Source organism: Arvicanthis niloticus, chromosome 4 (assembly GCF_011762505.2).
Source record: "Arvicanthis niloticus isolate mArvNil1 chromosome 4, mArvNil1.pat.X, whole genome shotgun sequence".
Lineage (NCBI taxonomy): Eukaryota > Metazoa > Chordata > Mammalia > Rodentia > Muridae > Arvicanthis > Arvicanthis niloticus.
This window is the reverse complement of record NC_047661.1, coordinates 109,873,917-109,900,316: the sequence shown is the minus strand read 5'-3', so window position 1 is coordinate 109,900,316 and position 26,400 is coordinate 109,873,917. Positions and strand designations below refer to the sequence as shown.

At 39.2% G+C, this 26,400-nt stretch overlaps 1 protein-coding gene across 2 annotated transcripts in view; it reads left to right on the top strand.

Annotated features, from left to right (window-relative positions):
* The window catches only part of Gstcd (glutathione S-transferase C-terminal domain containing), an 85,371-nt gene that overhangs the window by 52,099 nt on the left and 6,872 nt on the right, over positions 1-26,400 (top strand). For both annotated transcript variants that reach the window (XM_076933266.1, XM_034500222.2), the window contains 5 exons: positions 16,247-16,362; positions 16,513-16,557; positions 18,313-18,441; positions 24,742-24,875; positions 25,894-25,924. In XM_076933266.1, the coding sequence (XP_076789381.1) occupies positions 16,247-16,362; positions 16,513-16,557; positions 18,313-18,441; positions 24,742-24,875; positions 25,894-25,924 (455 nt within the window). The remainder of the gene's footprint in view (positions 1-16,246; positions 16,363-16,512; positions 16,558-18,312; positions 18,442-24,741; positions 24,876-25,893; positions 25,925-26,400) is intronic.

Below are 26,400 nucleotides of genomic sequence, written 5' to 3'. Positions count from 1 at the left end.
CAGTAGTTTCTCTGAAGGAAAAGTCCACGACTCTCCAAATCTTAAAACACATTTTTCTAAAGCCAATAACGCACGGCTTATTGTGCCAAGTTCAGCTACCCGCTTGGGATGGACCTTGGCCTGTTTAGACCACAGCTTCAGCAGCTTTGCTCTGAAGTTGCTTCCAAAGAGCAGGGGATGCTCTCTTTCGGCTCTCACCTTCGCCAGTTGTCTGGGTGGGCTTCTGCCCTAACAGCTCCTTTCTTATTTTTCTGGTGCAAAGGAGACACTTCTCTAGGAAACAGAAGAGTACATTACACTGTTTTCAAAGATGTATTTTTACTTTATGTGTATGAGTGTTTTGCCTGTATGTTTGTATGTGCACCACGTACATGCCTGGTGCCTGAGGAGGCCAGAAGAGGTCATCCAGTAACCTGAAGCTGAGGTTATGGATGGTTATGACCCATCATATGGGTGCTGGGGACTAAACCTCAGTGCTCTGTGAGAGCACCTGTGCTCTTTACCACTGAGCCAGCTCCCCAGTCCCCAGGTCATTACTTCTTAATATATTTTATGTAAATACTCAAGACATGGGAAAAAATACAGACAAGGTTCTTTGCCAAAATCTCGCTTTGCCTCTAGCCTGGTTACTAAAGGAATCCTTGTTCTTCACTGAAGCCTCTTGAGCTGGCACCTCCACTGTATTGTCTCAGCACTGCTGTCTTCCAGGCCCCTACTGTTAAACCTGCTTTATCCTATTCAACACTGTTTCTAGTTCCCTTCTTCTCTTGCTTGCTTACAGAAATCTTTTTTAAATGTCTACATAATCCCAAAACATCTAATTCAATATAAAATCCAAAGCTTCCCCGTAGTTTATAAAGGTTTGCATATTCCATACCCTAGATACTTCTTGGTCTTCTTTTGTGCCAGCCTTCTCTTTACTGCCTGTATTCCCCTGGATAATTTATATCCCCACGTCCTTCATCCAAATCCTGTATGTCATCAGACAGGCTCTTTCAGGTCACTGTATATGCAGCAAGTCTCTACCTATCCTGTGTTCTTTAATTTTTCTCCATGATATGTGTGTTTGGTCTTGTATATCCAGTAGATTCACTCGATGTGTGACCTCTGTCACCAGGAACTGTTATAGCAGCCTTTACAACAGTGCTAGCTTAGCAAATGTCTGTTGAATTACTGGATTGAATTTCTCTTAGTCTTCTAATGTTTGTCCTAGTGGGAGTGCTTAGCTGCTGTGATGAGAAATCATGACAACAGCAACTTGGGAGGAGGGGGCTTATTTGCCTTACACTTCCACAGTGCTATTCATCACTGAGGGAGGCAGGAACTCAAACAGGGTGAGAACCTGGAGGCAGCTGATGCAGAGGCCACAGGGGTGCTGCTTACTGGCTCACTTACTATGGCCAGGCCAGCCTGCTTTCTTATAGAACCAGGGCCACCTGCCCGGGGATGGCTCTATTCACCATGGGCTGCCTGCCCCCGAGCCCCCACATATCAACGACTAGTTAAGAAAATGCCCTCCGGGCTTGTGTATAGCCCAGTCTTATGGAGGCAGTTTCTCAGCTGAGGTTCCCTCCTCTCAGAAGACTTAAGCTTGTGCCAAGTTGACATAAAACTGTCCAGCACAACTGTGTAAAGAAATGAGCCTTTCCCTCTTCCAAAAAGTCTCTTAACTTTATAATTGATGTTCTTTCCTCATGAAACATTACTTGTAAGTTTTCAATTATACAAGTTAGTAAAGAAGTAGTGCTTTTATGGGTTGTATAAATCGGTAAGTTATTTATAGTTTCACTTCTTAGTATTAATCCAATCTGTCTTTTCTCACTGCTTGGTTCTGAAACCTTAAAAGGCAATCACTTAGTCCTGTATACTAACTTACAGTTGTTGCCTTTTATTATAAATGAAAATACAATCTTTTAAAAATGTCATTAATTTATTAATTTTAAAATTTTCATCATAATATTGATTTTCTTTTCCTACATAATACTTATTTTGTATTGACTATGAAGGGAGAAAGTTCAGCCTTTTTTTCTTTACTTGAAAGTGAAAACTAATCACAGGATTGTGAGATTAAAATCATGGAAGCTGACAGAAATGTTTGACTAACTGCCATGTTTCTGGTGTTTTATCTTCTATTTATTTGGATTCTCTGTAAAAATAAAGAACCAGAAGTATATAATACCTCAAATCTCATTTTAGAAGTTCCTTAGCAGTCACAAAAATAAAGAGATTGCTATGCCTATTCTGTGTGTTTGTAGATGTGTGGGTGTGCATACAAATGCCTTCATGCTCTCATGCTAGATCTATAACATTTGATGACAGATTTTAAAGATTGTAAGGTATTTTTGTCATTGTATTTTCACTATATATCCAGAAAGGGTAACTGTTAAGCCTTATATTATCATAAATACACTTCTCAAGTGCAACCTATTTTTTTGTCATTTTTAATTGGTTACTTTATTTATTTACATTCCAAATGTTATACCCTTCCCGGTTTCCCCTCTGTAAATCCCCTGTACATCCCCTTCCCTCCTGCTTCTATGAGGGAGCTCACCCACTCATCCACCCACTCCTGCCTTACCTCCCTAGCTATACCACTCCTGGACATATACCCGAAAGATACTCCAACATATAACAAGGACACATGTTCCACTATGTCCATAGCAGCCTTATTTATAATAGCCAAAAGCTGGAAACAGCCCAGATGTCCCTCAACAGAAGGATGGATACAGAAAATGTGGTACATTTACACAGTGGAGTACTACTCAGCTATTAAAAACAATGACTTATTTGCAGGCAGCCTATTTTTGAACATTAAATGTATATTGAATATGGTGAACATTAAAATTTTATATTTTCAGAACATTTTTTAAAATTGCATAAGTATGTAATATCTAAGTCACTAAGGAGAAATACTGACATTCGTAATGTATTTTACTTTTTGTTTTATTTTTTATTGAAAATAAAATTATTTTTATATAATATATTTTGATCACAGTTTCCCTCCCTCATCTCCTCCCAAAACCTCCCTAATTTCATACCCTTCTTATCTTAGAAAACAAACAAGCAAATATGAAAGACAAACAAGGTTAAAACCAAAACAAAGAAAATCAAAAGAAACTGAGAAAGATCCTGAGAGAAACTCAGATACACACACATATAACTCATTTCACACCCATGAAAACTCAAAATTGGAAACAATAATATACAAATAAAAGAACAGTAATGCTAAAGAATGATAAAACAAAACAATATAGACAAAAACCTCAGAATACCTTTGAGTTTATTTTGTGTTGGATATATACTGCTACTCATATGGCCTGCCCTTGTAGTTTGTAAGACTCCCTTGGAGAAACTAATTTTTCATTTGCCAATGGTTGCTAATTGGAGATAGCTTCTTGGTTGGGTTGGAGCTTGTGTCCACTTTCCCGTCTCAGCCCTGGGCTGCCCTCTGGTTGGCGTCTGCTCAGGCCTTGTGCACGCTGCTTCCGTCTCTCTGAGTTCAGGTGTACACTGGTCCTCTTGTGTCTGGAAAACACTGCTTTCTTGGTTATCATCATCTCTGGCTTTTACAATCTTTCCAATTCTGGTTCTGCTAGTTTTCTGCTAAATTCTAAAAGATAGGATTTGTTGAGGACATCCCATTTATGACTGAGTGATTCGAGGTCCCTCATTCTCTACACATTGTCCAGTTGCGGGTCTCTGTGTTAGTTTCCATCTTTGGAGGGGAAAGTTCTCTGATGATGGCTGAGTGATACATTGATATATGGCTACAGTAATCATATTGCCATGCTCCTTTATCAGAACAAACAATAGTATTTGGTTTTTTCCCTAGGCCCATGGCATCTCAAATTCTTGGCTACCTGAGCAGTGTCAGCCATGGGTTGTTCCCACAACTTTTGTGCCACTATTGCTCCAGTGTATCATGTAGACAGGTCACAATGGTAGATCAGGATTTATAGCAGGGTTTGTGTTTACTCTTCTCCTCTGGTAGCGTGAGTACCTTCCAGCACTGTGAACACTAGACATTAGGGATGAAGACTCTAGTGAGACATCAGCTCCCCTTCTCCATGTTCGGTGATATATACTTGTTGCATTTAGCAGTAGGGCTTTGCCATCAGGATTCAACCAATAGCTTTGGGAGTAGCCTGAGATGTTTGGTGATTTCCTTGGGGCACCTCTAGCTAACAAGTCAATTAGATGTAACCATGTCTAATTGAAGCTTTGTCTCCCCCATTATCTGATGATTCCATTTATGTTTCTTTCATTTACATACGTATGAACTTCTACTATAGTGGGTTTCCTTATGACACCTCAGGTGGTCCTTGCCATTAGTTGCCCTCCTCACATTCTCTCCTTTACCCCATTCCCTTCCCCTTCTGTTTGAGTTTTTAACATAGCCTTTATTGCCTGCCTTAGTTATGGTTTTACTGTTGAGAATGGACACCAAGACCAAGACAACTCTTATAAGAATATTTACTTAGGGGTTTCTTACAGGTTCTGAGGTTCAGTCTATTATCATTTAGGCAGGAGCATGGCAGCCTCTAGGCAGGCATGGTACAGGAAGAGCTGAGAGTTCTATATCTTCATCTGAGGGCCACTAGGAGAAGACTGGCTCCCACATGGTTAGGAGGAGAGTCTTAAAGCCAACACCCACAGTGACACACTTTCTCCAACAAGGCCACACTTTGAAGTAGTGCCACTCCTGGGCCAAGCATATTCAAAGCACCACATTGTCCTTAGCAGTAATTAAATACTGAAATCTAACAAGTATAACAATACACTACTATGGTCAAGTTGCTAGCATCATTACTCTTGCCCTTTATGGTCATTGTTAGGTAAAGTTATGAACTCAGGTGTGAGACCTTGACAGGCTGTCTGAAAAGTGAGATACCTACCAAAGGACAGGTAGATAGCTAGCATATCCTGGGTAGATACTGGAAACAAAAGAACAATTCCTGTCCTAAGTAAGACACACCAGTGTGGCATGAATTTTCTCATACTCTTGCTAACAGCATGTAATTTAAAACATATGAATTGGTTCTTTCTGGAATTTTGAATTTGATGTGTTGAATAAGGTTCACTCTTAGTAAGTGACACCGTGGCAGATGAAGTAGATGAGATTACATGCGTTCCCCTAATCAGCCTTATGGTGAAACTCAGTACATTTCTCTTCTCAATGCCTCTCAATACCTTTTTAAAAGATTCGTAAATTTTACATGAATGAGGGTTTTCCTCCATTTATGTATGTCCACTGTGTGCATACCTAGTGCCCAAGGAGGTCAGAAATGGTTACCATGTTACCTGAAACTATAATTAAGGATAATTGTTAGCCCTCATGTGGGTGCTGGGAACTTGGGTCCTCTAAAAGAGTGCTCTTAGAAAAGTCTTATTTTAACAGGAAGGGTGATACGTAGGAGGAGCTAAGGTGGGAGGAGTACCGAGAGGAAGAGAAGAAGGAGAGGAGAAAGAGAGACAAAGAGAGAGAAAAAAAGGGGGGGGACATGGAGGCAGATGTTCACGTGTCTCCACCAGTCAAAGATAGTTGATATATCTAGGTTGGGTATTGGGTTGCACTTCTGATTGAGCATTACCAAACTTACAAAGCCTTTGATTAACATTTTTTAAAAAATTGTATAAAAGCAAAAAGGAAAAGGGGGCATGGGATAGGGGTTTTCTAGGGAGAGGAAATGGGGAAAGGGGATGGCATCTGAAATGTAAATAAAATATATATATATTTTAAAAAATGCTCTTAAACTGAGACATCTCCCTAGTCACTGTCTCTTGATATCTTGAGAGACTAACGTTCCGTAAGTGATTTATAATATCTGAAATTTTTATAGTCATAGCAAAACAAATACTATGTTTAAAGCTTTAAATGTGTGTTTAGAAACATCTTATCAAAAAAACAATAAGTGTCTGAGAATACAGGAGTGGCAGGTAGTGAGCTGGACCATAGAATGATGCCCCTGTGACCTGAATGTATAGAAAGAATGAGCAAGAAAGGATGAAATAGTACAGATTTTACTTAGAAGACTATTGCAGGCCAGTCATGCTGATGAACGCCTGTGATCTAAGCCTTCTGGAGGCTAAGACAGGATTTCAGATGCTGGCTACTTAGTGAGACCTTGTCTCAAAAACAAAAAAAAAAAAAGACTATTGCAATAGTATAAATGATAAATAATAAAGGTGTGGACTGAAACAAATATCATTATCCAATAACAATTCAATCCTGTAATCAAATAAGACTACCAGAAAGGAAAAAAGATTTTATAATGTAAAATAAATAATTTGGGGTTTTGTTCATGTTTCATTAGAAGTGACCAAATGGATGGAGAGAACATAGTTTAAAATGTGCTTTATGGAGCTGGAAAGATGGTGGCATGATTAAGAGCTCTTCTTGATCCTCCATAGGACCAGCATTCATTCCCAGCACCTACATTAAATTCACAACTATCTATAACCTAGGTTCAGGGGATCTGACCTTCTTCTGAACTCCAGACACACGCACACATACACACACACACACACACACACACACACACACACATACACACATACACATACACACACACACATACACACACACACACACACACATACACACACACACACACATACACACACACACACATATACACACACACACACAGAGCATATGTTCACCCAGGCACACATACATACACATAAATAAAAATAAAATGAATCTTTCTGAAAAATCCAACCTGTAAAGTAATAGAAGCAGCATAACATTATGGTCCAAAGAAGACAGCACCCTTTACATTCAATGACACCAATGCTTTTTAACTAAATCAATGCCATTTACACACATTTCAACATACATGACATTTCCTGGGGAGGTGGGGGAAGACTTTAGCTTGTATTTCCTGCTCATTGTGAAATTAAATTATCAAACCACGAAAGAATTAGATTTAATGATTAAACTTAGCCTGGTTTTAAGGGGCTGGAGAGATGGCACAGAGGTTACGAGCACTGACTGCTGTTCCAGAGGTCTTGAGTTCAGTTCCCAGCAACCACATGGTGGCTCACAACCATCTGTAATGGGATCGGATGCCTTCTTCTGGTGTGTCTGAAGATAGTGACAATGTACTCACATATATAAAACAAATAATCTTTTTAAAAAAAGGAATACAGATTAAACATAGTAACAATACGTAGGGGAGGCAATGTAGAATATACAAAAGTAGAAAAGTTTGTAAAGAAAATAAGCCTATTATATAGCAAGCATATTAACAGCTCTGTGTATACTTAGGCCTTACTCAGATATTTTGATGATACAGATTTATGATCCCATATGTGGTACTATATTAGCATAGGGCCTGGACTGTCAGCATCAGGATCCTGGCTTCATTATCCTAATTGTAAGTAATGTTAACTATCTTCATTACACTCATACCTCTCAAAAGCTTGGTGAGCTGTTGAGAAAGAAGGATGCAGTAGACAGTACAGCGTGTTCAACACAGTATGATCAATTACCTAATCCTATTACCAGTGCCAGCAAACAAGAATACCCGCTTCATGGCTGTATAGTATGTGCATTAATGTTGTATATGATATAGATCATTATAATGGCTTCTCACAACATCCCACGATCTCTTCCATCCAGAGTCTTGTATCTGTACCTCCTGTAGTGGTTTAAATGAATATGGCCCCCACAGACTCATGTGCTTGAATGCTTGGCCCATAGGGAGTGGCACTGTTAGGAGGTGTGGCCTTGTTGGAGTAGGTGTGCCCTTGTTGGAGGTAGTGTGTCACCATAGGGACAGATTTTGAGGTCCCAGATGTTCAAGCTCCACCCAGTGTGGAACGCAGTTCCTTTCTGCTGTCTGCAGATCAAGATGTCGAACTCTCAGCTCCTTCTCCAGCATCATGTCTGCCTGGAGGCTGCCATGCTTCCCACCATGATGATAATGAACTAAACTTCTGAAATCAAACCCCAATTAAATGTTTTTCTTTATAATAGTTACCTTGGTCATGGTGTCTCATCACAGCCATAAAACCCAAACTAAGATACTTCCCAGTATATGTAGGTCAACTTTCTTATTCCCTGATTCTGACTTCTTCATAGTATTCAGAACTCAGTTTTGTTACTTATTCATTGAGAGCTTCCCCAACTACCTAATCTCAATTACTTCATGATACTTTTTCAGACAAACAGACAAAAAGGAACCACTGGACTCTGAGAACGTTAACACTCTGTATTTGGGATTACCAGGATACCATTTCATCTAATTATGTCTAACTAGGAGTTGGAAGCTAAGAAAGAATTATTTACCTTCAAAAAGTTAAAATAATTTCCTGTTATTAACTTGAGTTTCTAAAATGAAAAATGAGCAACTATTTTCCAAAGTTAACGTTTTAATTCTAAAAGTTTTGGTCTTGTGAACAACTGGAAATATATTGTGGTTTTAACTTAAAAGAATAAAAATATCACAGGTAAGTGATATTTGATGTAAGAACTCTGAAAAGAAATGAAAATGTATGTGTTCAGTTAACTCTGGGTTATTCTTGGAGTAATAATGGCAAAATTAAGCTTTTAAGTTTTCCATTAGTCACTTTACACACTTCTATAAACAAAGTGAACCTTTGACTTCCAAATATGATGCCTGTACTTTGTTCAGCTGTTCCGGTCTTACGCACTATACCTAAACATTCTTACTGTCAGCCTTTTAATGGACCGCGGAGAGTTGGATCTGGAAAGGTGAGGGTGCATGCTATTTTTAGTCTGCATCTGCGATACTGTACCATTGAAGGAAGATCTTCTCAATCTGTTTTCATTTCTTTCTTCCTAAATAATCCGATTTTGCCACAGATTGATGGCTCAACCTCTTGTGCCATTTTCTATAAAATCCAAAAGGTTACTAAAGTCCCACAGTGGAGAAATGGCTTTTTGGAAATGGTGACACTCCAAGGTCAATTTATTAAATATGATTTATGAGACCTCTAATGCCTTATTCCAAAATTGACTTTCACAATATAAACTGAGCCTTTTTTTTTACTGTTAAGCCTGCTACATGAATTTTCACTTAGAACGAAAACTGAAATAAAATATATTTTATGACTGATTCTGAAGAATTAAATTTCTCCCTAATAGGTAATTTCTATGGAAAACACACCTCGTTTTCTTGAGCTCTAGCACATGAGGTAATGATGGCACTGAGCTCTAACGGTCGCTCATCTACTTAAGGAGTAACGTGTCATGTTGGGAAGAAACTGATACTAGCAGTCCTCCCTTGAGTCCCAGCCTGCGACTGTAAGCAGCTGGTAATTGTCTGGAAATGTGCATTGTCCTCGCTTGTAAACTACAGAAACTGTCCTTTACTCAGCAGCCTGAGAGTCTCCAGGTAACGCTGTAATAAATGTGCAGGTGCTCCCTAGATTACAGAGACCTAGCAGCAGAAAGTGTTCTAAAACATTTTAGATGCTTAGCAGATATGTGCATGTCATTAAATCTGTTTTACATATGTTGTACAACGTTGTTAACAAAGTCCATTTCATAAGCTCTTCTGGGTTCTCCTACAGTAAGTAAACTATACTAATGCAAACAAGCTATCTGTAGTAAAGGCCACTAAGGTAGAAACCGTGTATTATCATGCTTGTATCCCTAGCATTTTCTGGAGCAGTTGTTTGTACAGGCCATGTTGGTTGCCTGACCTGTGTGTTGTGTGGTTTATTCATTTAGGAAGTATAGGGCAGCCTCTTAAGATTATGAATTTCCGTCTCTGTCTTTTGTGGTAATAATCGTCAAGTACTCTAATCTTATATGCAGTGAAATTATACTAGTGAAGATCATGTGATCCAACCATGGTCACATGACACTACGGTTAATGATCTCATAGAGTGAACCATAGGGTGTGCGGGTGGACATAGAGGTACGAGACAGTTACTAAGCACCCACTACTGAAGAATATGGTCACTGGGATCTATGTGTCCAGGAAGATTAGTGATGTCAGCCTGCAAAACACTTCTTAGCCCAAAGGACCGCTTACAGTGACTAGTGGGCATGTAGTAGGTTACTGCTCCAGGGAAAGCAACCTTAGCTACTCTAAGAAGAGACCTGGGCTTCACTCTAAGCCCTATTCAGCACGATAAAAGAATTTCTTAACACTCTTAATCAGGCCTCTTGGGGAAAAGTTGAAATTCATGATTGTCTTCCCTTTGATCTATAATCAAAGGTGCTCTGTTCTTCAGTTGATTCACCAGCTTTCTAGAAGGGTGCTAAGGACAGAGATGTGGAGTAAATTTGCTTTTGCTTTCCTGATTTTGTAGTTTCTCAAGTAGGTGTGTTTTTAAAGCCACTAAACTATTAATTTTCAGTCTTTTTCTTTAGAATAGTTTTATTTTTAAGTTGATACAATGTGATTGTTTTCTGTAGCTTAGAGAAATGCTTTGAAAACAAAACAAGAAAAAAGTCTTCAGTAAAGTTTAATGTGTTTAACCCAACCATTTTCTGAACGTTTTTATATAAGCAAGTTTTTTTTTCTTTTTTTATTAGATATTATATTTACATTTCAGATTTTATCCCCTTACCCCATTCCCACCACCACCCAGGAACCCCCATCCCCCCTTCTGCTTCTGTGAGGATATGTTCCTACCTACCCCCCCACTCCCACCTCCCCACCCTCAAATTCCCCCCTACTCAGTGTTCAGCCTTCATGGGACTAAAGATCTCTCCCACCTATGCCCAACAAGGCCATCCTCCCCTACATATACAGATGGAGTCATGGGTCCCTCCCTATGTGCTCCCAGGCTGGTGGTTTAGACCCTGGGGAGCTCTGTTGGTTGGTATTGTTGCTCTCCTCATGAGGCCACAAACCCTTTCAGCTCCTTCAGTCTTCTCTCTAACTCCTCCATTGGGAACCCCTTGATCAGATCAATGGTTAGCTGTGAGCATCTGCCTCTGAATATGTCAGACTCTGGCAGGCCTCTAAGGAGACAGCTATATCAGGCTCTTGTCAGCATGCACTTCCTGACATCCACATCAGTGTCTACCTTTGGTGACTGCACATGGGATGGATACCCAGGTGGAATGGTCTCCAGACGGCCCCTCCTTCAGTCTCTGTCACACACTTTGTCTCCATATTTGCTCCCTTGAGTATTTTGTTACTCCTTCTAAGTAAAACCGAGGCATCCACACTTGGTCTTCCTTTTCATGAGCTTCATGTGGTTTGTGAGTTGAATCTTGGGTATTACAAACTTCTGGGCTAATATCCACTTATCAGTGAGTACATACCATGTGTATTCTTTTGTGACTGGGTTATCTCACCCAGGATGATATTTCCTAGTTCCATCCATTTATCTAAGAATTTCTCGAATTCCTTATTTTTAATAGCCGAGTAATATTCCATTGTGTAAATGTACCACATTTTTGTATCCATTCCTCTGTTGAAGGACATCTGGGTTCTTTCAAGCTTCTGGCTATTATAAATAAGGCTGCTGTGAACATAGTGGAGCATATGTCCTTGTTATATGCTGGAGCATCTTCTGAGTATATGCCCAGGAGTGGTATAGCTGGGTCCTCAGGTAATGCTATGTCCAATTTTCTGAGGAACCACCAGACAGATTTCCAGAGTGGTTGTACCAGCTTGCAATCCCACCAACAATGGAGGAGTGTTCCTCTTTCTCCACATCCTCGCCAGCATCTACTATCACCTGAGTTTTTGATCTTAGCCATTCTGACTGGTGTAAGGTGGTATCTCAGGGTTGTTTTGATTTGCATTTCCCTGGTGACTAGGGATGTTGAGCATTTCTTAAGGTGCTTCTCGGCCATTCGTGTTTCCTCAGTTGAGAATTCTTTGTTTAGCTCTGTACCCCGTTTTTAATAGGGTTATTGTGTTGTCTGGAGTCTAATTCCTTGAGTTCTTTGTATATATTGGATATTAGCCCTCTATTGGATGTAGGATTGGTAATGATCTTTTCCCAATTTGTTGGTTGCCATTTTGTCCTATTGACAGTGTCCTTCCTTCACCTGTTTGGTTGTGTTCTCTTGTAATTCTTTAAGGAATTTTTGTGTTTCCTCTCCTCAAATTCTTTGAGAGTGTTATTTATGCCCTTCTTAAAGTTCTCTATCATCATCATTAGAAGTGATTTTAAATCTGAATCTTGCTTTCCTAGTGGTATGGGGCATTCAGGACTTTCTTGTGTGGGAGAACTAGGTTCTAATGATGCCAAGTACCCTGGGTTGCTGATGCTTATGTTCTTGCGCTTGCCTTTCGCCATCTGGATCTCCTTAGTGCTACCTGCCTTGTCTCTAACTGGAGCCTGTCTTTCCTATTATATTGGTTGATTCAGAACTGTGTGGAGTGGGTGTTACTACTGGGGTTAGAGCTGAGGCCCAAGATCTGCTCAGTGCTCAGGCGCAGACAGGAAGGAAACAGTGCTCCAGGCCAGGAGTGACTTCCTGGTTCATAGTGGGTCCCAGTTACTCCCTGTTTGGGGCATGTATTGGTGTCTTCTTACCTAAGATACTGCCCAGGTTAGAGCTCCTGGGAGGCCCACTTCCTCTGGGTTCTGTGAAATTGGGGGCAGGGGGGATCTGCTCAGTGCTCAGGCCCAGACCAGAAGGAACCAGTGCTCTGCTATAAGCAAGTTGTAACATCCAGGGTACATTGGTGCTTCAAATCAAGAAAGAAAACCTTGAAAACGGCCCAAACCCCAGCAGGCTTCCAGGCACAGTGTAAGCCCTTCACCATGTGTTGGGTTTTTTTTTTAAAACAAGTGTTTTCTTTGACCTAAAAACCTTGTTTTCCTCACTCTGCAACAAGGCAATTACATTGTCTGAATAATCAAATACATCCTAATGTGAATAAGACAAAGATCCCATTACAGAAGAGTCATAACATCATGTGTATTCAAATGCCCTCTGCTTGGATTCTTTTTCCACTGCAGTAGCAGGACTGTCATTTGTATTGAAGCTAAAAGTAGATTAAAATTTTATATTTTTTAGATACAAGAACACTGAATAAAAAATACAAAGTAGAATTTGATTTTTAAATTAATACCTTGTGGAATATACTTGAGATCTTGTTCATGTTTCCAAAGCTTAGTAATATTTATAAATCTGGAATGAGAAGAGGAATGTTCTATTGGAGGTACTTTTTAAAGTATGTAGGGACCTGGCTGCTGTAATTTTAGCTCAACCTTTGTGAATACTGTGTGTACCTAGTAGTCCCTCCACTTGAACACAAATCTGAAAAGCACTTTGTCCTCACCCTTCAATTTGGCATAGACGTCTTTATTTGGAAAGACAGTCTTATGAAGGCAAATCTTTATAAGAGCTTGATTTTGAAACACACATAGGGAGTTAGGCCAGTCTAAGGTTTTCCTAGAAGCACTTTATATGATTCACAGCTAGACACTCTATTTATTGATTTTTTTTCCTTTTCAGTCAAGTAATTTTTACCAAAAAAAAAAAAAAAAAAAAAAAAAAAATTCCTTTTGACTTTCTCTTATGAACGTCCACAAATAGGGCAAGGACAGAAGTATCTGTGTTCACTCTGCTTCACTGTGGACACGCAGCAGCAGCAGTAGCATCTGGGACTCTAGCCCTCAGACCATGCTCAAAGTAGAATTAATTGTGTTTTGTCTTCTGATTCTGCCATTTTCCTTCTCCTTGATTTTTATTTTAATTGTGTGTGTGCATGTGTGTTTCCTGAGGTGCGCTGGAGAGCATAGGGCAGCATGGAAGAGTTGGTTTCCTCCTTCCACCACTGGGTCTCAAGATCAAACTCAGGCCACTGTCAGGCCTGGAGGCCAGCACCTTTACCCACCAACCTTCATAGCCCATATTCTACTCTTATTCCAAATTGAACCAAATTGGGATTGTTAACAGGACAGACAGTAGTATGATGCATCACATACAATGAATCGTTAATGGCAGAAGCTACATAACAGGCATAAAGTCTGCCATGGCTTTGATGTTTTGTAGCCGGTATTACTAATGGGAGATCATAGGTCACTAGGTTACTGTTCCAAGATGGATGTGCTGGTCTCCTGGTAAGTTCTAAAAAGGAAAAGTTGTTATACAAGTCTGAGCATGGGACAGCAGGCTGGTTAAGCTAGGAAAGATGCTTGTTGCCAAGACTGATGACCTAAGGTCTATTCCTAAGACCCACATCATAAAGTAAGAGAACTGACTCCCAAGCAAGTTGTCTTCTGACCCCTTCACACATTCCATGGCATAAGCATACAGATGCATACAGTAAACCAATCAGTTAATAAATGAGTTATTTATTAACTTAAGAAGCCAGCCCAACCCTGATATCTGAGTCTGGAGCATTCTGCCTCAGCTGCTATGTTCTGTTCTTCTGTCATTTGCTGTGGTCCTCCTTCACAATAGCAAGTATGTCATGGTTGGACTCTGAGCCTCTAACGTGATAAATGAACCACCTTTCCCTCATAAGTAAGCCTGTCCTGGGTATTTTGTTGCAATAATGAAAACTAATGCAAAAGTGTTCACTGCTAAATTGTTTCAGGTGTGCTGTGTGTTTGAAAGTTGTCATGATAAAGCTTGGGCGCTTTTCATGAAGGGTAATACTGCAAGAGTGGTTATTTATTGTATGTATAAATGTTTATAATTATGTTATTAGAGGGAAATAATTATTCTTTTAAAATAAAAAGCCACATTAAACTCTCCTTACAAATGATGTCACTAGATAGTCAAACTCTTAATGTTTGAGATTTAAGTTAGACATGGTAAATAATCGAGAATGTGTAAAAATTCAGCTGCCTGATTATAATCATATTGTCAAAATAGAACCCAGGTTATTGAAATCATGTTGTATGTATTATCAGTGGAATACTATGTGCCATTAAACTCTATGCTTAGAGATAAATGCCCTGACATCAAAAGATGTTGTGTGTGTGTGTGTGTGTGTGTGTGTGTGTGTGTGTGTGTGTATGTGTGTGTGTGTGTGTGTGTGTGTGTGTGTGCATATATAGCTAAGGATTTGAGATGTGTCTAAATGCATGTAAATGTTACTTTTGAAGTTGAAGATTATAATTTTCTTTTTTTCTAATAAAATTTTCCTAATTTTAAATGTTGATTTAGTAACACAAGAAAGAAGTAAAATAGGAGAAAAAAAAAAGAAAAGAGAAAGAGATTCTATCTTTTTCTGTTAAAGTAGAACAGGAAAATCTCAATATCAGTACATATTTTTTACCACACTAATGGAATGTGTTTTATGCATAAAACAAACAACAATGCCATTCATCTTCTAAGGATGTTTTGGGACTGCCACAGTAGGCTTTGAAAGAAAGGTTACACTGTTCTAACACTGCTGGCCCCGTACTTGGAAATGCCCATCTTTAGTTCCTAATTGCATTAACTTTTGATGTATGACTCATGAGGGAAGGAAACTTTGATGTGAAATAAGAAAATCCATTTTTCCTCTCAATACAATAACCACTGATGTAGTGCAGACTGTGTGACACCTATGTTCCCTGGTTTCTCAGGGTCCCACCAAAAGAAATTAGAGTTCAAGGATATACAAATAATTAAAATGTTCTTATAACTTTATAAGGAAGTTTAAGCAGTGTTGAAGTTGGTAGTCTTTACAGTATATCCCTGAGAGAAATGAAGGACTAAAGTTTCTTCATGGATTCAAATTGATTAAACCCTTTATGATTCTGAATTTAATGTTTCAAATATTACTTGTATTCTCTAAAAGAATCTTGTCTTCATTGAAGGACAAGTTGGATAGCATTAGTTGCTGTTTGGTTGCAATGATAAAATTCCAGGACCAGAAACAATTTAGTTTTGCTTTTGGTTCCAGAGGGAATGTGCACTCTGGCTTGGAAAGCATACAACAGGAACAGGAAGCAGATTGGTCACAGCATCACCACCATACAGGAGGCAGAGAGAGAGATGATGGGAAGTAGAGTAGTGTGTAAACACTAAAGTTTTCCCTGCCTCCCAGTGATACACTTCTTCCCACAAGGCTCCCCTCCTAAATGTACTATAACATCTCTAAATGCCTATAGCAACTGGGGTCAAGTATCCAAGTACTTATTATTAAAAGAATATCATCACAGCTAAAGCTAATCTCTGAGTTCTACATCACTAGCTCTCTCACAGTAATTACATGAAATCTGTAGTTCCCTCTTTCATGTGTGTGTATGTATACACGCACATATGACACTCCTGTCTGTCCTAACAGTACGCCCATTCTCACGGTCTCATTGGTCCCTCATGACCTTAACTGTTTTCTTCATCCCTTATCTTCCCCAGGTAAAATGTCCACTGACCGAGCTTTGAGGAAGCAGCAACAGTTAAACAACCTTGCCTATCTGGTGATAAATCAAGCCAAACCTGGAGACAGAATTGTGGATTTCTGCAGTGGTGGGGTATCGTATGTCTCCTCTTGTCCTTTAGCCTTTCCAAGATCATGAGACCTTGCTACATCTTTCAAGGTCATGATTTTATTTGGCAAGGTCATTGTCTAACAATGAACAAAAGCTGTGGAACCAACGTTAACTGTTTTGTCTTACTTTCAGGGCCATGTTGGAATTGTTCTTGCCCATATGCTGCCCTCATGCCAGGTAAGGTTAATAATGCAGGAAACGGACAGTTTAGCTCTGCACAACTCGGGCCACATCTGGCCTCATCTGAACTCTTCGAATTCCTAATTATTTATTCAAGTCAACTATGTGGCACACTTTCCTTGGAACTCCTAAGGTCAGAATCTTGATTGGGGGTAAAAGGCAAGTAAGACCACAGTAGAGTTATCAGTATTTTTTAAAGTGTATGTGTTTAGGTAAAAGATACCTATTACATTATTGAATAAAAAGCATATGATATAACTAACTTAATTTTCAACACAAACTAGAAATATTTTTATCCCAGCACTTGGGAGGCAGAGGCAAGTGGATTTCTGAGTTTGAGGCCAACCTGGTCTACAGAGTGAGTTCCAGGACAGCCAAGGCTATACAGAGAAACCCTGCCTCGAAAAAAAAAAAAAAAAAAAAAAAAAAAAAAAAAAAAAAAAAAAAAAAAAAAAAAAGAAAAGAAAAAGAGAAAGAAAGAAAGAAAGAAAGAAAGAAAGAAAGAAAGAAAGAAAGAAAGAAGAAAGAAAGAAAGATTTCCAAGGACCACATTTTAACATAAACTATTTGGTGATAAAGTGTCGTTTAAAATGTATATATATAATTCAACTAAAGCAGAGTTAGCTCTCCAGTCAGATAGACAGCTGATGCCTGACAGGCAGACTCCTGATGGGAAAATGACTGGGGTGGGTTTGTTGTCTTTCCCTAGAGCAACAGCTCTCAACCTGTAGGCCGCAACCCCTTTGGCAAGCCTCTAGCTCCAGAAAAATTTATGTACAATTCATAACAGTAACAAAGTTACAGTTATGGAGTAACAACAAAATAATTTTATGGTTGGAGGTCACCACAACACGAGAGAGCTGTGTTAAAGGGTCACCGAGTTCAGGGAGAGGACGAGCTCACAGAGGCCTGAGGAGCAGTGTGGGTGGAACACTGTTTTCCATTCCTAGTGATTCTCCTGGAAACTTAGACTGGCTGGGAGAGGGCTTCAGCTAGGTGAAACTAGAAGGTTTAGCTGTGTATCGGGTTTTTTTTATGTAAAGTGATAAAGTATTTTTCTATAGAGTGTACATAAGGCAAAAAAAACAAAAACAAACAACAAAAAAAAAAAAACCGCCCAAAGGTAATAATGACAGTAATAAAATGTATTAATTCTCTGTGGTTACTGTAGGAAGCTCCTGTCAGTCTCTGGCCTGCCTCCACCAATCCCCACTGTTCACTGCAGCTGATGGAGCCTTCTTTATCATAAGCTGCACACGACATGGCCCTCCATCCTCTCTTCCACCATTCTCCATTCCCTCCTCCTGCCTGCCTTTGTCACTCTCATTGTTACCGTGCACTGTGCCAAACACTATTAGTTTTCTCAGTCTTTAATACTGATATACCATGATCTTCCTTAGGCTGAGCCATTCCCCTATCTGATTTTGTTCATTCTTGAGACCTCCATTAATAATTATTTCTCCATAAAAGTCTGCCTTAGTCATCAAAGATGAGTTCTCATTACCCTCGCCTGTCTTAACTGAGCACAGAGCACACTGTCGTTTCTCTTTCCTTCACTTACATCATTCCACGCTAACTTCGAAAGTTCAATACATTGTTCATTTTGGTACCAGGTGAACTGTCAAACAGGATAGAGAATTAGTAAAGACATTCTACTTTTTAAAGATATGAAGTATAGTAATAATGCTGGCCGCTAATGTCTGAATTGTGTTATGGTATATACAGGATTTTTTTTTTCTGTATAACATCTAGGTTATATTAATAGAGAACAAGGAATTATCATTAATCCGTGCTAAGAAGAGAAGTGACGAACTTGGGTTAAGCAATATTTGGTTCATTCAAGCAAATATGGAGTATTTTACAGGAATGTTTAACATTGGGGTAAGTAGTCCATAATTTCAGTTTCTCTAATTAGCTAAATAATAATTTTAGTCCTTAGATCAACTAAAGAAATCAGTTCTGTATTCTTTCCTAAACAAAGAAATTTATAGCTTCTTACACTTTACCTGCCCAGTGTAGCATAACACTCATTATTCCACTCTAGCCCTTGTCCATGTGTGACAGATAATATATGCTTATCTTTGCACAAGCACGACGGGATCAGGACCGAGAACAGTGTTAGCACAGAGTCTTAGCAGTATGAACCAGCAAAGAGCATAAAACAAAGTGAAAAATATAAGGGAAGAAGAACTTGTTAATAACCTGTAAACATTGAAATTGCCTTTAGATAATGTCTCTTTAACACAGATTTGATAGCTACAGGTTATTTTGAGTTTCCAAGTATTGTGGTTTTAACTTTGAATCCTTAGACCAAGTTATATTAAGAATAATTCAGAGGCCAGCTCATAGCTGACTTATTCTTCAGGTTTTAGATTTTTGTGGGATTTATACTTCATTAAAGGTCTAATATTTTGCTAATAATTCTAATCACTTAAAATGTTTTATTTAATATGAATACATTCTCAAAATAGTAATATGAAAAAGCCATCTCTTGAATACATACTCTTGTATACTAGAGAGATAAGTATTATAAATGCCTTTTGGTCTGTATTACTTATCTATGCACACACACAAATGCTGGTTTATGCTTGTGTGAACCTTGGGGAGTCAATACAATATAGATTCTTCTTTGACTGAACATTGGCATATTTTTTTCCTAGTTACAGCATATTCTTACTTCTGTAATGTATGTAACTATGCTAGATCTTTCCATGGTTTTCAAAGCACTTTGATGTATTGCTGGGTCACTGCCTCATCCCTACTGTGTGCTCACAACTTACTGGCTAGAACTGTTCCCCACTCCTGGAGTTCAGAAACTGTAGTACTTGATTTTTGTTACTAAAATTCACATCTTGAACAATGACTACTGAAAATGTTGAAGGTTTTGTGTCCTTTTTTTCAGCCCAACAGGTCTACAACTTCTGTCCTGTGTAGATATGATAAAAGGTTTGAGATAGCAGTGATCTATCATACTGTGCTCACCTCTCAAGCAGGACATGTTCACCTCACTGATCCTGCTTGTTCATCCTTTGGGGCTATAGGTGTGAAGTCATTCTGATATTCTTATAATTTCCAAGTATATAATTCAGCAACATCAATTATAATATGTATTTCTAGAGTCAGTATTTTTCTCCATATTTCATTATTATATATCTATCATGGATTTTCCCCTCTATATTACTTTGGCTGCCCCTTGTGTGTTATAATGTCTTTTTTGCTTATTGGTTTTACTGTTTTAAGAAATTACACTTAATATGTTACTTTTATATTCACAAACATGTAAGCAAAATATATACAAATCAATATGTGGAATACATGTTAAAAGACTATAAACATATGTATTTCTTTTCATGTGCTATGGATACATGCTCCTTGACTTTTATGGACTTACATCCTGATAAGCCAATAATAGTTTGCTGTGGGGAGCCTAAGGCAGCTATCATCCTTGCAGCCATCTTGAGCCATATACCCTGACAAGAGATTTAATTACAATAGCCTGCAACAGCTGAGCACACTCTGATAACATCTTGTTTTAGATACCCAGGATCTTCCCTTGGGTGTGTGAGACTTAAAGCTGTGATTTAGAGCCGAGACTTAAGGGTGTGACTTAAAGATCAGATTTAGAGACAAGGCCTAAGGGCATGACTTAAAGGCGTGACTTAAAAGTGTGGCTTAGAAGTGAGACAAATAAAAGGTGAGAGGCAGACAGAAGAGTTCAGTACAACTTGGAGTAGGAATTAGGCATTGAGGAAGAAGACACTTGGACTAGAGAACTCAGAAGAAAGCAACAGATTATTAGGTATTAAGTATTAAGCACTTGGAGGAAGAACTTGGAATTAGACATTAGGCACTTAGCGCTTGGAAAAAGTAACTTGAAACTTAGCGGCAGTAGGGACTAGGAACTAGGGACTAGGAACTCAAGACTTAAGACTTGGACTAGGAAGAGAGACTGAAGAATAAGCGGGAATGAATCATACTCTGTCTGGTCTCCATTCCTTTTGTCCGTCCTCACTCTCTCTCTCTCTTGCTGAACCCCCGACCCTCGGACCGGAGCAGCTTTGGGCAGTGCTGGCTCTAACAACTTAGCCCGCACAACTTTTGGCAGTGCGGGTTCCAACATTGATAGAGTGGTACCCAACAGTATGCCATAGGTAGGAAATGCGCATGACACACTAACCTACAGAGTATCATAGATTGTTATACCAAATCTGTAAGAACTGCCCTTGTGCTCTGTGATCACATGTCTGACTAAGATCTGAGCTGGGCTGCCGTCTAGCAACACAGTGAGGCTCATTGTGTGTACTGTTAGCCTAGGAAGGATCAAGTTCAAACATGGTGTTGGTCACTGAATGTATATTACTTTTGCATCACCATAAAGTAAATAAGTAAGTAAGTAAATAAATAGATAAATGGAACCATTGTCAGTTGTAGATTATTTGTATTTTTCCTTCAAAACAAATATTTCATTATTATATGAATACCATTTTATTAATTCTGGTTTTGATTTTAAAGACTCATATATGACATGAGGAAAAATATATTTTTTCCAAAATAAGAAGCATCTAAAAAAGGTTTTTTGAATTTTTATTATTTTGATATCTATGACCCCTAATTTGAATAAGTATTAATTACTAAACATTTAAAGAATGTTTTTAATCAAAAATTATTTATAAAAGTATAACAGTACTATTTTAATTTACTTTAAGATGTATTAATATTTTTGAGTAGTGTATTTACATTATTTTCATACTACTCTCTATACCCTCTAAGCCTCCCCCCAGTCCCTTTCAACTTGTGACCTCTTCCTTGTTTATTATTGTTTATGTGAATACAGCCTGCTGAGTCATTTAGTGTCATTGCTTGTATGTATATGTGTTTAGGGTGACCACTTGGGATTATGTAACCTGTACAGAGGCTGCTCCTTGGCGAAGACATCCCTCCCTTAGCAGCCATTAATTAATTACCTGTAGCCCTTAATCCAGGACTAGGGGTTTGTGAGGCTTTCCCGTCTATGTTGGTATATCAGCTGCTGCTCTTATTGTGTGGCTCTTGTTTCGGAGACCACAGTGTTAAGATTTCATGAGTGCAACATGGCTGTCACTATTAGAAGACATTACCTCACAGTAGTTGGCCTTCTCTTATGGCTCTTAATATGGTCATGCCATCACCCACGATGTTCCCTGAGCCTCAGATTGCATTGTAGAGTGATCACTGGATTTGGACACTCAGTTGTGCTTGCTTTCTGACCAGTATAGGTGATAGTCTCCATCTTCTTCTTTCTCTAATCCTTTCTGTTCTACAAGGCCCTCCTCCTCATGACCTTCCCCACCTTTCTCTGTCTATACTTCTATATTTGTGCTTGTCTTTTATTTTTTGAGACAGCTTTAGTTCAGGCTGGCCTTGAACTCATTATAGAGCCAAGAATAACCTTGAGCTCCTGACCCACCTACCCCTCCCAAGTCTTGGAATTTACAGGTGTACACCACCATGCTGGGCTCTGTACTTTCTCTCTTTTTTTTTTAAATAAAAATAAATATATTTTTAAAAGTGAAGTTCAGATTATGGTTACCACCTGTTTGGATTATAGGAGAAAAAAAGTATACATTTGAAAATGTATACTTTTTTATTTATTTATTTTTAATTTTTTATTGGGTATTCTACTTACATTTCAGATGTAATCCCCTTTCCCCCACACCCAGGAACCCTCCATCCCATCCCCCTCCCCCTGCTTCTATGAGGATATGCTCCCACCCACCCTCCCACTCCCACCTCCCCACCCACGATTTCCCCCACACTGGGATGTCCAGCCTTCACTGAACCAAGGACTTCCTCACCCACCTATGCCTGACACTGTCATCCTCCCCGACATATAAGGCTGGAGTCATGGGTCCCTCCCTGTGTGCTCCCAGACTGGTGGTTTAGACCCTGGGAGCTCTGGTTGGTTGGTATTGTTGCTCTCCTCATGGGGCGGCAAACCCTTTCTTTAAGGTCACAGACATTCCACCATGTGTTACTGGATCTTATACCCGGCTTCTATGCATTTCCTTGTGTAGTGTTCTGCTTCTGTTTATGCCATGTGTTGTCTGATTGTACTAATTGTACTGATTGTCTGATTGTTGTACTAATGTGTCTACACATTAATAGTCATAACCAGCATTTTAGGTTTGTTCAAATTTATTCAATTGATTGATAGACGTAGGACTTTAGATTCCACTGGTACTATAACAGAGCATAGAAAAGGAACCACAGTTTTTATATTATATTCTTCATAACTAGCACCATATGATAAGTAAGAAGACCTTAGAGATTTTTTAATGAATGGAATAGTGAAAGAGTAAATTATTCCATTTCTGGAACTGTAAGCTTTTAATATTGAAATAAAAGGCAAATTGCTCAACACAGTCATTCACATCCAGGTTTGCTTCGGAAACTCTCTAAACCAGTGCTGTGAGCAGAGTGCTACCCCCAACTCCTGTGACCTCTTTAGAAAGACAAGGTGTGCCCTGGCCCTCTGAGCCAGAGCCTTCTGTCTTAACAAGATGACCCAGTGCAGAACTGAAAGATGATATAAAACTTGGCATGTATGGGCTTTAGGTCTGATTGATTTCAGAGTATGATTATTTTTCTTTGCAATATTTTATAATAAAGGATTTTTAACTTTTAAAAATTAAAATGGTTACTGTGAATGGCTTTCCTTTTCTATTTTGCGCTGACAAGATACCACAAACAAGGCATCTTGAAGTACCATGTATTGTCTAGCAGTTATGTAGGTCATAAATTTAGTTCACTGGCAGTCAATGTACAGCTGACTCTGTCTGCGGACTCACTGAGGTACTTAGTGTTAGTTGTTAGCATTAGATGACTGACTGCAGCTCAAAACAGACCCCTCCAGACCACAGGGTCCCAAGGGGGGAGGTTTATTCAGGAGACAGGGCAAAGGTCGGGGGAAGAAAATAGAAGAGAGAGAAAGAAGAGAAGTAGAGGCCGGCAATGACCACGAGGAGGGAGAGGAAGAGAAGTGGGGAGGGGACAGAGAAGCTCGAGGCAAGAGAGTAAGAGAGTAAGAGAGAGAGGAGGAGGCAGCAGGCCTACCTGGCTGTTGCCAGGTAATTGTGGAGCTGGAGTTTAGACAGAATACTAACACTTAGTACTTGGTTTCCTGCAGTTATGTAACTAAGATCCATGTTTCTCTCCTGGCTGTGGCCAAGAGTCCTCAGCTTGTGAAAGCCACCCATATTCCCTGGTTCTCTTCCTGTGGAAGCCTACTGTGTGCTGTCCAGGCTTTGGTTTCATTTTTTCTGATCTTCTGTACTGTCTCCCTGGGTCCCTCCCTTACATAATTCTCTGCTCTTAAGAGCGCATGTAAGTAGATTGAATCCACCCATATTGTTGAGGACAATCTTTGAACTGTAACCATAGTCACATCTGCAAAAGTTTTTCTGCCCTGGCTGGAAGTTCTAGGTGTTGGATGCGGTGTCTTTAGGGGACCGCCCCTGGCTCATTTGTTTCTCTGCAGTTCATGTGCAAAGCCTGGTCACATGTCCTTACAGTTCTCCACCCTCGGATGCTACTCTACACATCCTGTCTCACATGTTACGCTGACCATACATAATTAGATTCTGCCCCAGTTTGGGGACAGACTGTGTCACACGGTCTAATGGTGTGTCTGGTTGTCTCTACATTAACTGCATTTGTAATCACTGACCTCCCTTATATAAGTTAAAAACACAGAATGGCATTAATTTAGTTCACCATTCATTCTGTATTTACATTCCATTATCGACAAATAGTTACCCAGACCTATAGTGCACATAGTAAGACAATTCGTTCTTTCCCAATAGTTTCCATTTGTCAAAAGGAGCTGGCAATCTACCACAAATAACCAGTTAGTTTTCTTTTTTTCATTTGGAATTTTTGAAGATCATTATTGGCTCATACATTTGATATTTTAAATAATCAATTGCTGTTTTTTTTTTCCATGAATGCTCAAATATCCCCATTTTTGTTCGCGTTGTTCTGAATCCTTTTAACAAATACTCAGCAGTAATTAGGTGCATGTTGCCCTCTGCTGTGCTATGTTATGGCTCATTTTGATCATTTCTAGCTTCATGTGTCAAGTAGGTCTTGTGAGTTGAACTCAGGTTGTTTAAGTAGGTGCTAAGGTCTGCTTCTGTTTTCCAGGTGGCCTTGCACGCTTGTGGAGTAGCAACAGATATGGTGATCGAGCACTGCATCCAGATGCGAGCTTCCTTCGTCACATGCCCCTGCTGTTACGGGTTCATTCAGAACACATCCAAGTTTAATTTCCCAAAAAGGTGAAGTTTAGTGTTTTCCATAAGACACCAGTATGGGGGTGAGTTGGTACACTAGACTTGTTTAAATAATGTTTCAGTGAAAGCCAGTGACAATGACACACGCCCTTAATCCTAACACTCAGAAGGCAGAGGCAGACAGGTCTGTGAGTTTGAGGTCAGCCTGAGCAACAAATCGAGTTCCAGGACAACCAAGGCTACACAGAGAAACTGTGTCTCAAAAAAATTGATTAATTAATTAATTAATTAATTTTAAAAAAACTAAAGTCACAGTGAAATTTGAATTTGAGATTGATTACCTTTCTCACAGTGTGGCAGGTATTATTTGTGAACAGGATTAAGAAGAGTAGCTCTCCTGTCTGTCGCTGCCTTTTCTTTTAGATATAGTTAGAAGCAAGTCTGTCTAGGAGCCAGACCAGTGAAGTCCATTGGCTTCCTTACCTCCCTGTGCTCTACGTGAAAGTAGAACCACCCTTTGTAAGAGGCAGTGGAGTTAATGGCTAATTGCCTAGAATCTGGAGACAGCATGACAGGTGCAGTGTGTGCATTTAATGATGATATGTGTATTACTTAAAAGTTGCAAAGAGCCCCAATGCATGCCTGGAAGCTTTGTGCTCTTCCCCATAACGGCCTGCCTGGCGTTCCACTCCTTCCTGGGGAGTGATGAGGAATAAAGTATCTTTCACTGGCGATTGCCTCCTGATCCATTGGCTTTACCACACCTGCACCATATATAGAACCACACAGAAAAGCAGCAGAATCTGTGTGTTGGAAAAAGACAAAAGCGGTTGTGCTCTCGTAACAGGATTAACAATCTGCGAAGTACATTCTTTCAGTTCAAGACATTCTGGTGTTCTCTTCTTACTTTTCCATAAACACATTTCAAGGTGAAATGTTCTTCATTTGGGATAACCTTATATATTCTTCAGATACAATACATATTTTTATTATTTATAATTCAGGTTATTTGACATTCTTTACATTAAAATGATAACTAATTCTTTTTTGTTTTCTACTCTAGTGAAAAATTCAAGAAAACGTTATCATACAAGGTAAGCCTTTTTTTTTTTAAACAGATCTAGATGTCCTATGAATACTGTGCATCTAAGGTTCTGTTATTTTGTTGAGACAGGCTCTTATCCTGGAATTCATTATTTGCCCAAGCTGGCCTCCAGCTCATGGCAGCACTCCTGCCTCAGTCTCTTGAGTGCTGGATTATAGATGTGCACCACTGTGACTCCTTCCAGTGCAACTTTTGATCCTTCATAATTTTCTCATCCCAAATTTTGTCTACAAAATACATGGATTGCTCAAAAATATCTAGTATGATTTTAAAAAATTTTAAACTCAGTTAACTCTTTGAATAGTGAGTGAGAGTTGGAAAGGATCTGAGATTCATTTTTTCCCCTGCTTATAAGTTAACAAGTTAGCTGGCATAGTAAATTCGACAGGATTAAGAGATTCCTAACAGGGACAAAAGCCAGCTGTAGCTTATGGAGTAGCAGTAGCCAGAGTCCTGTCATCTTCA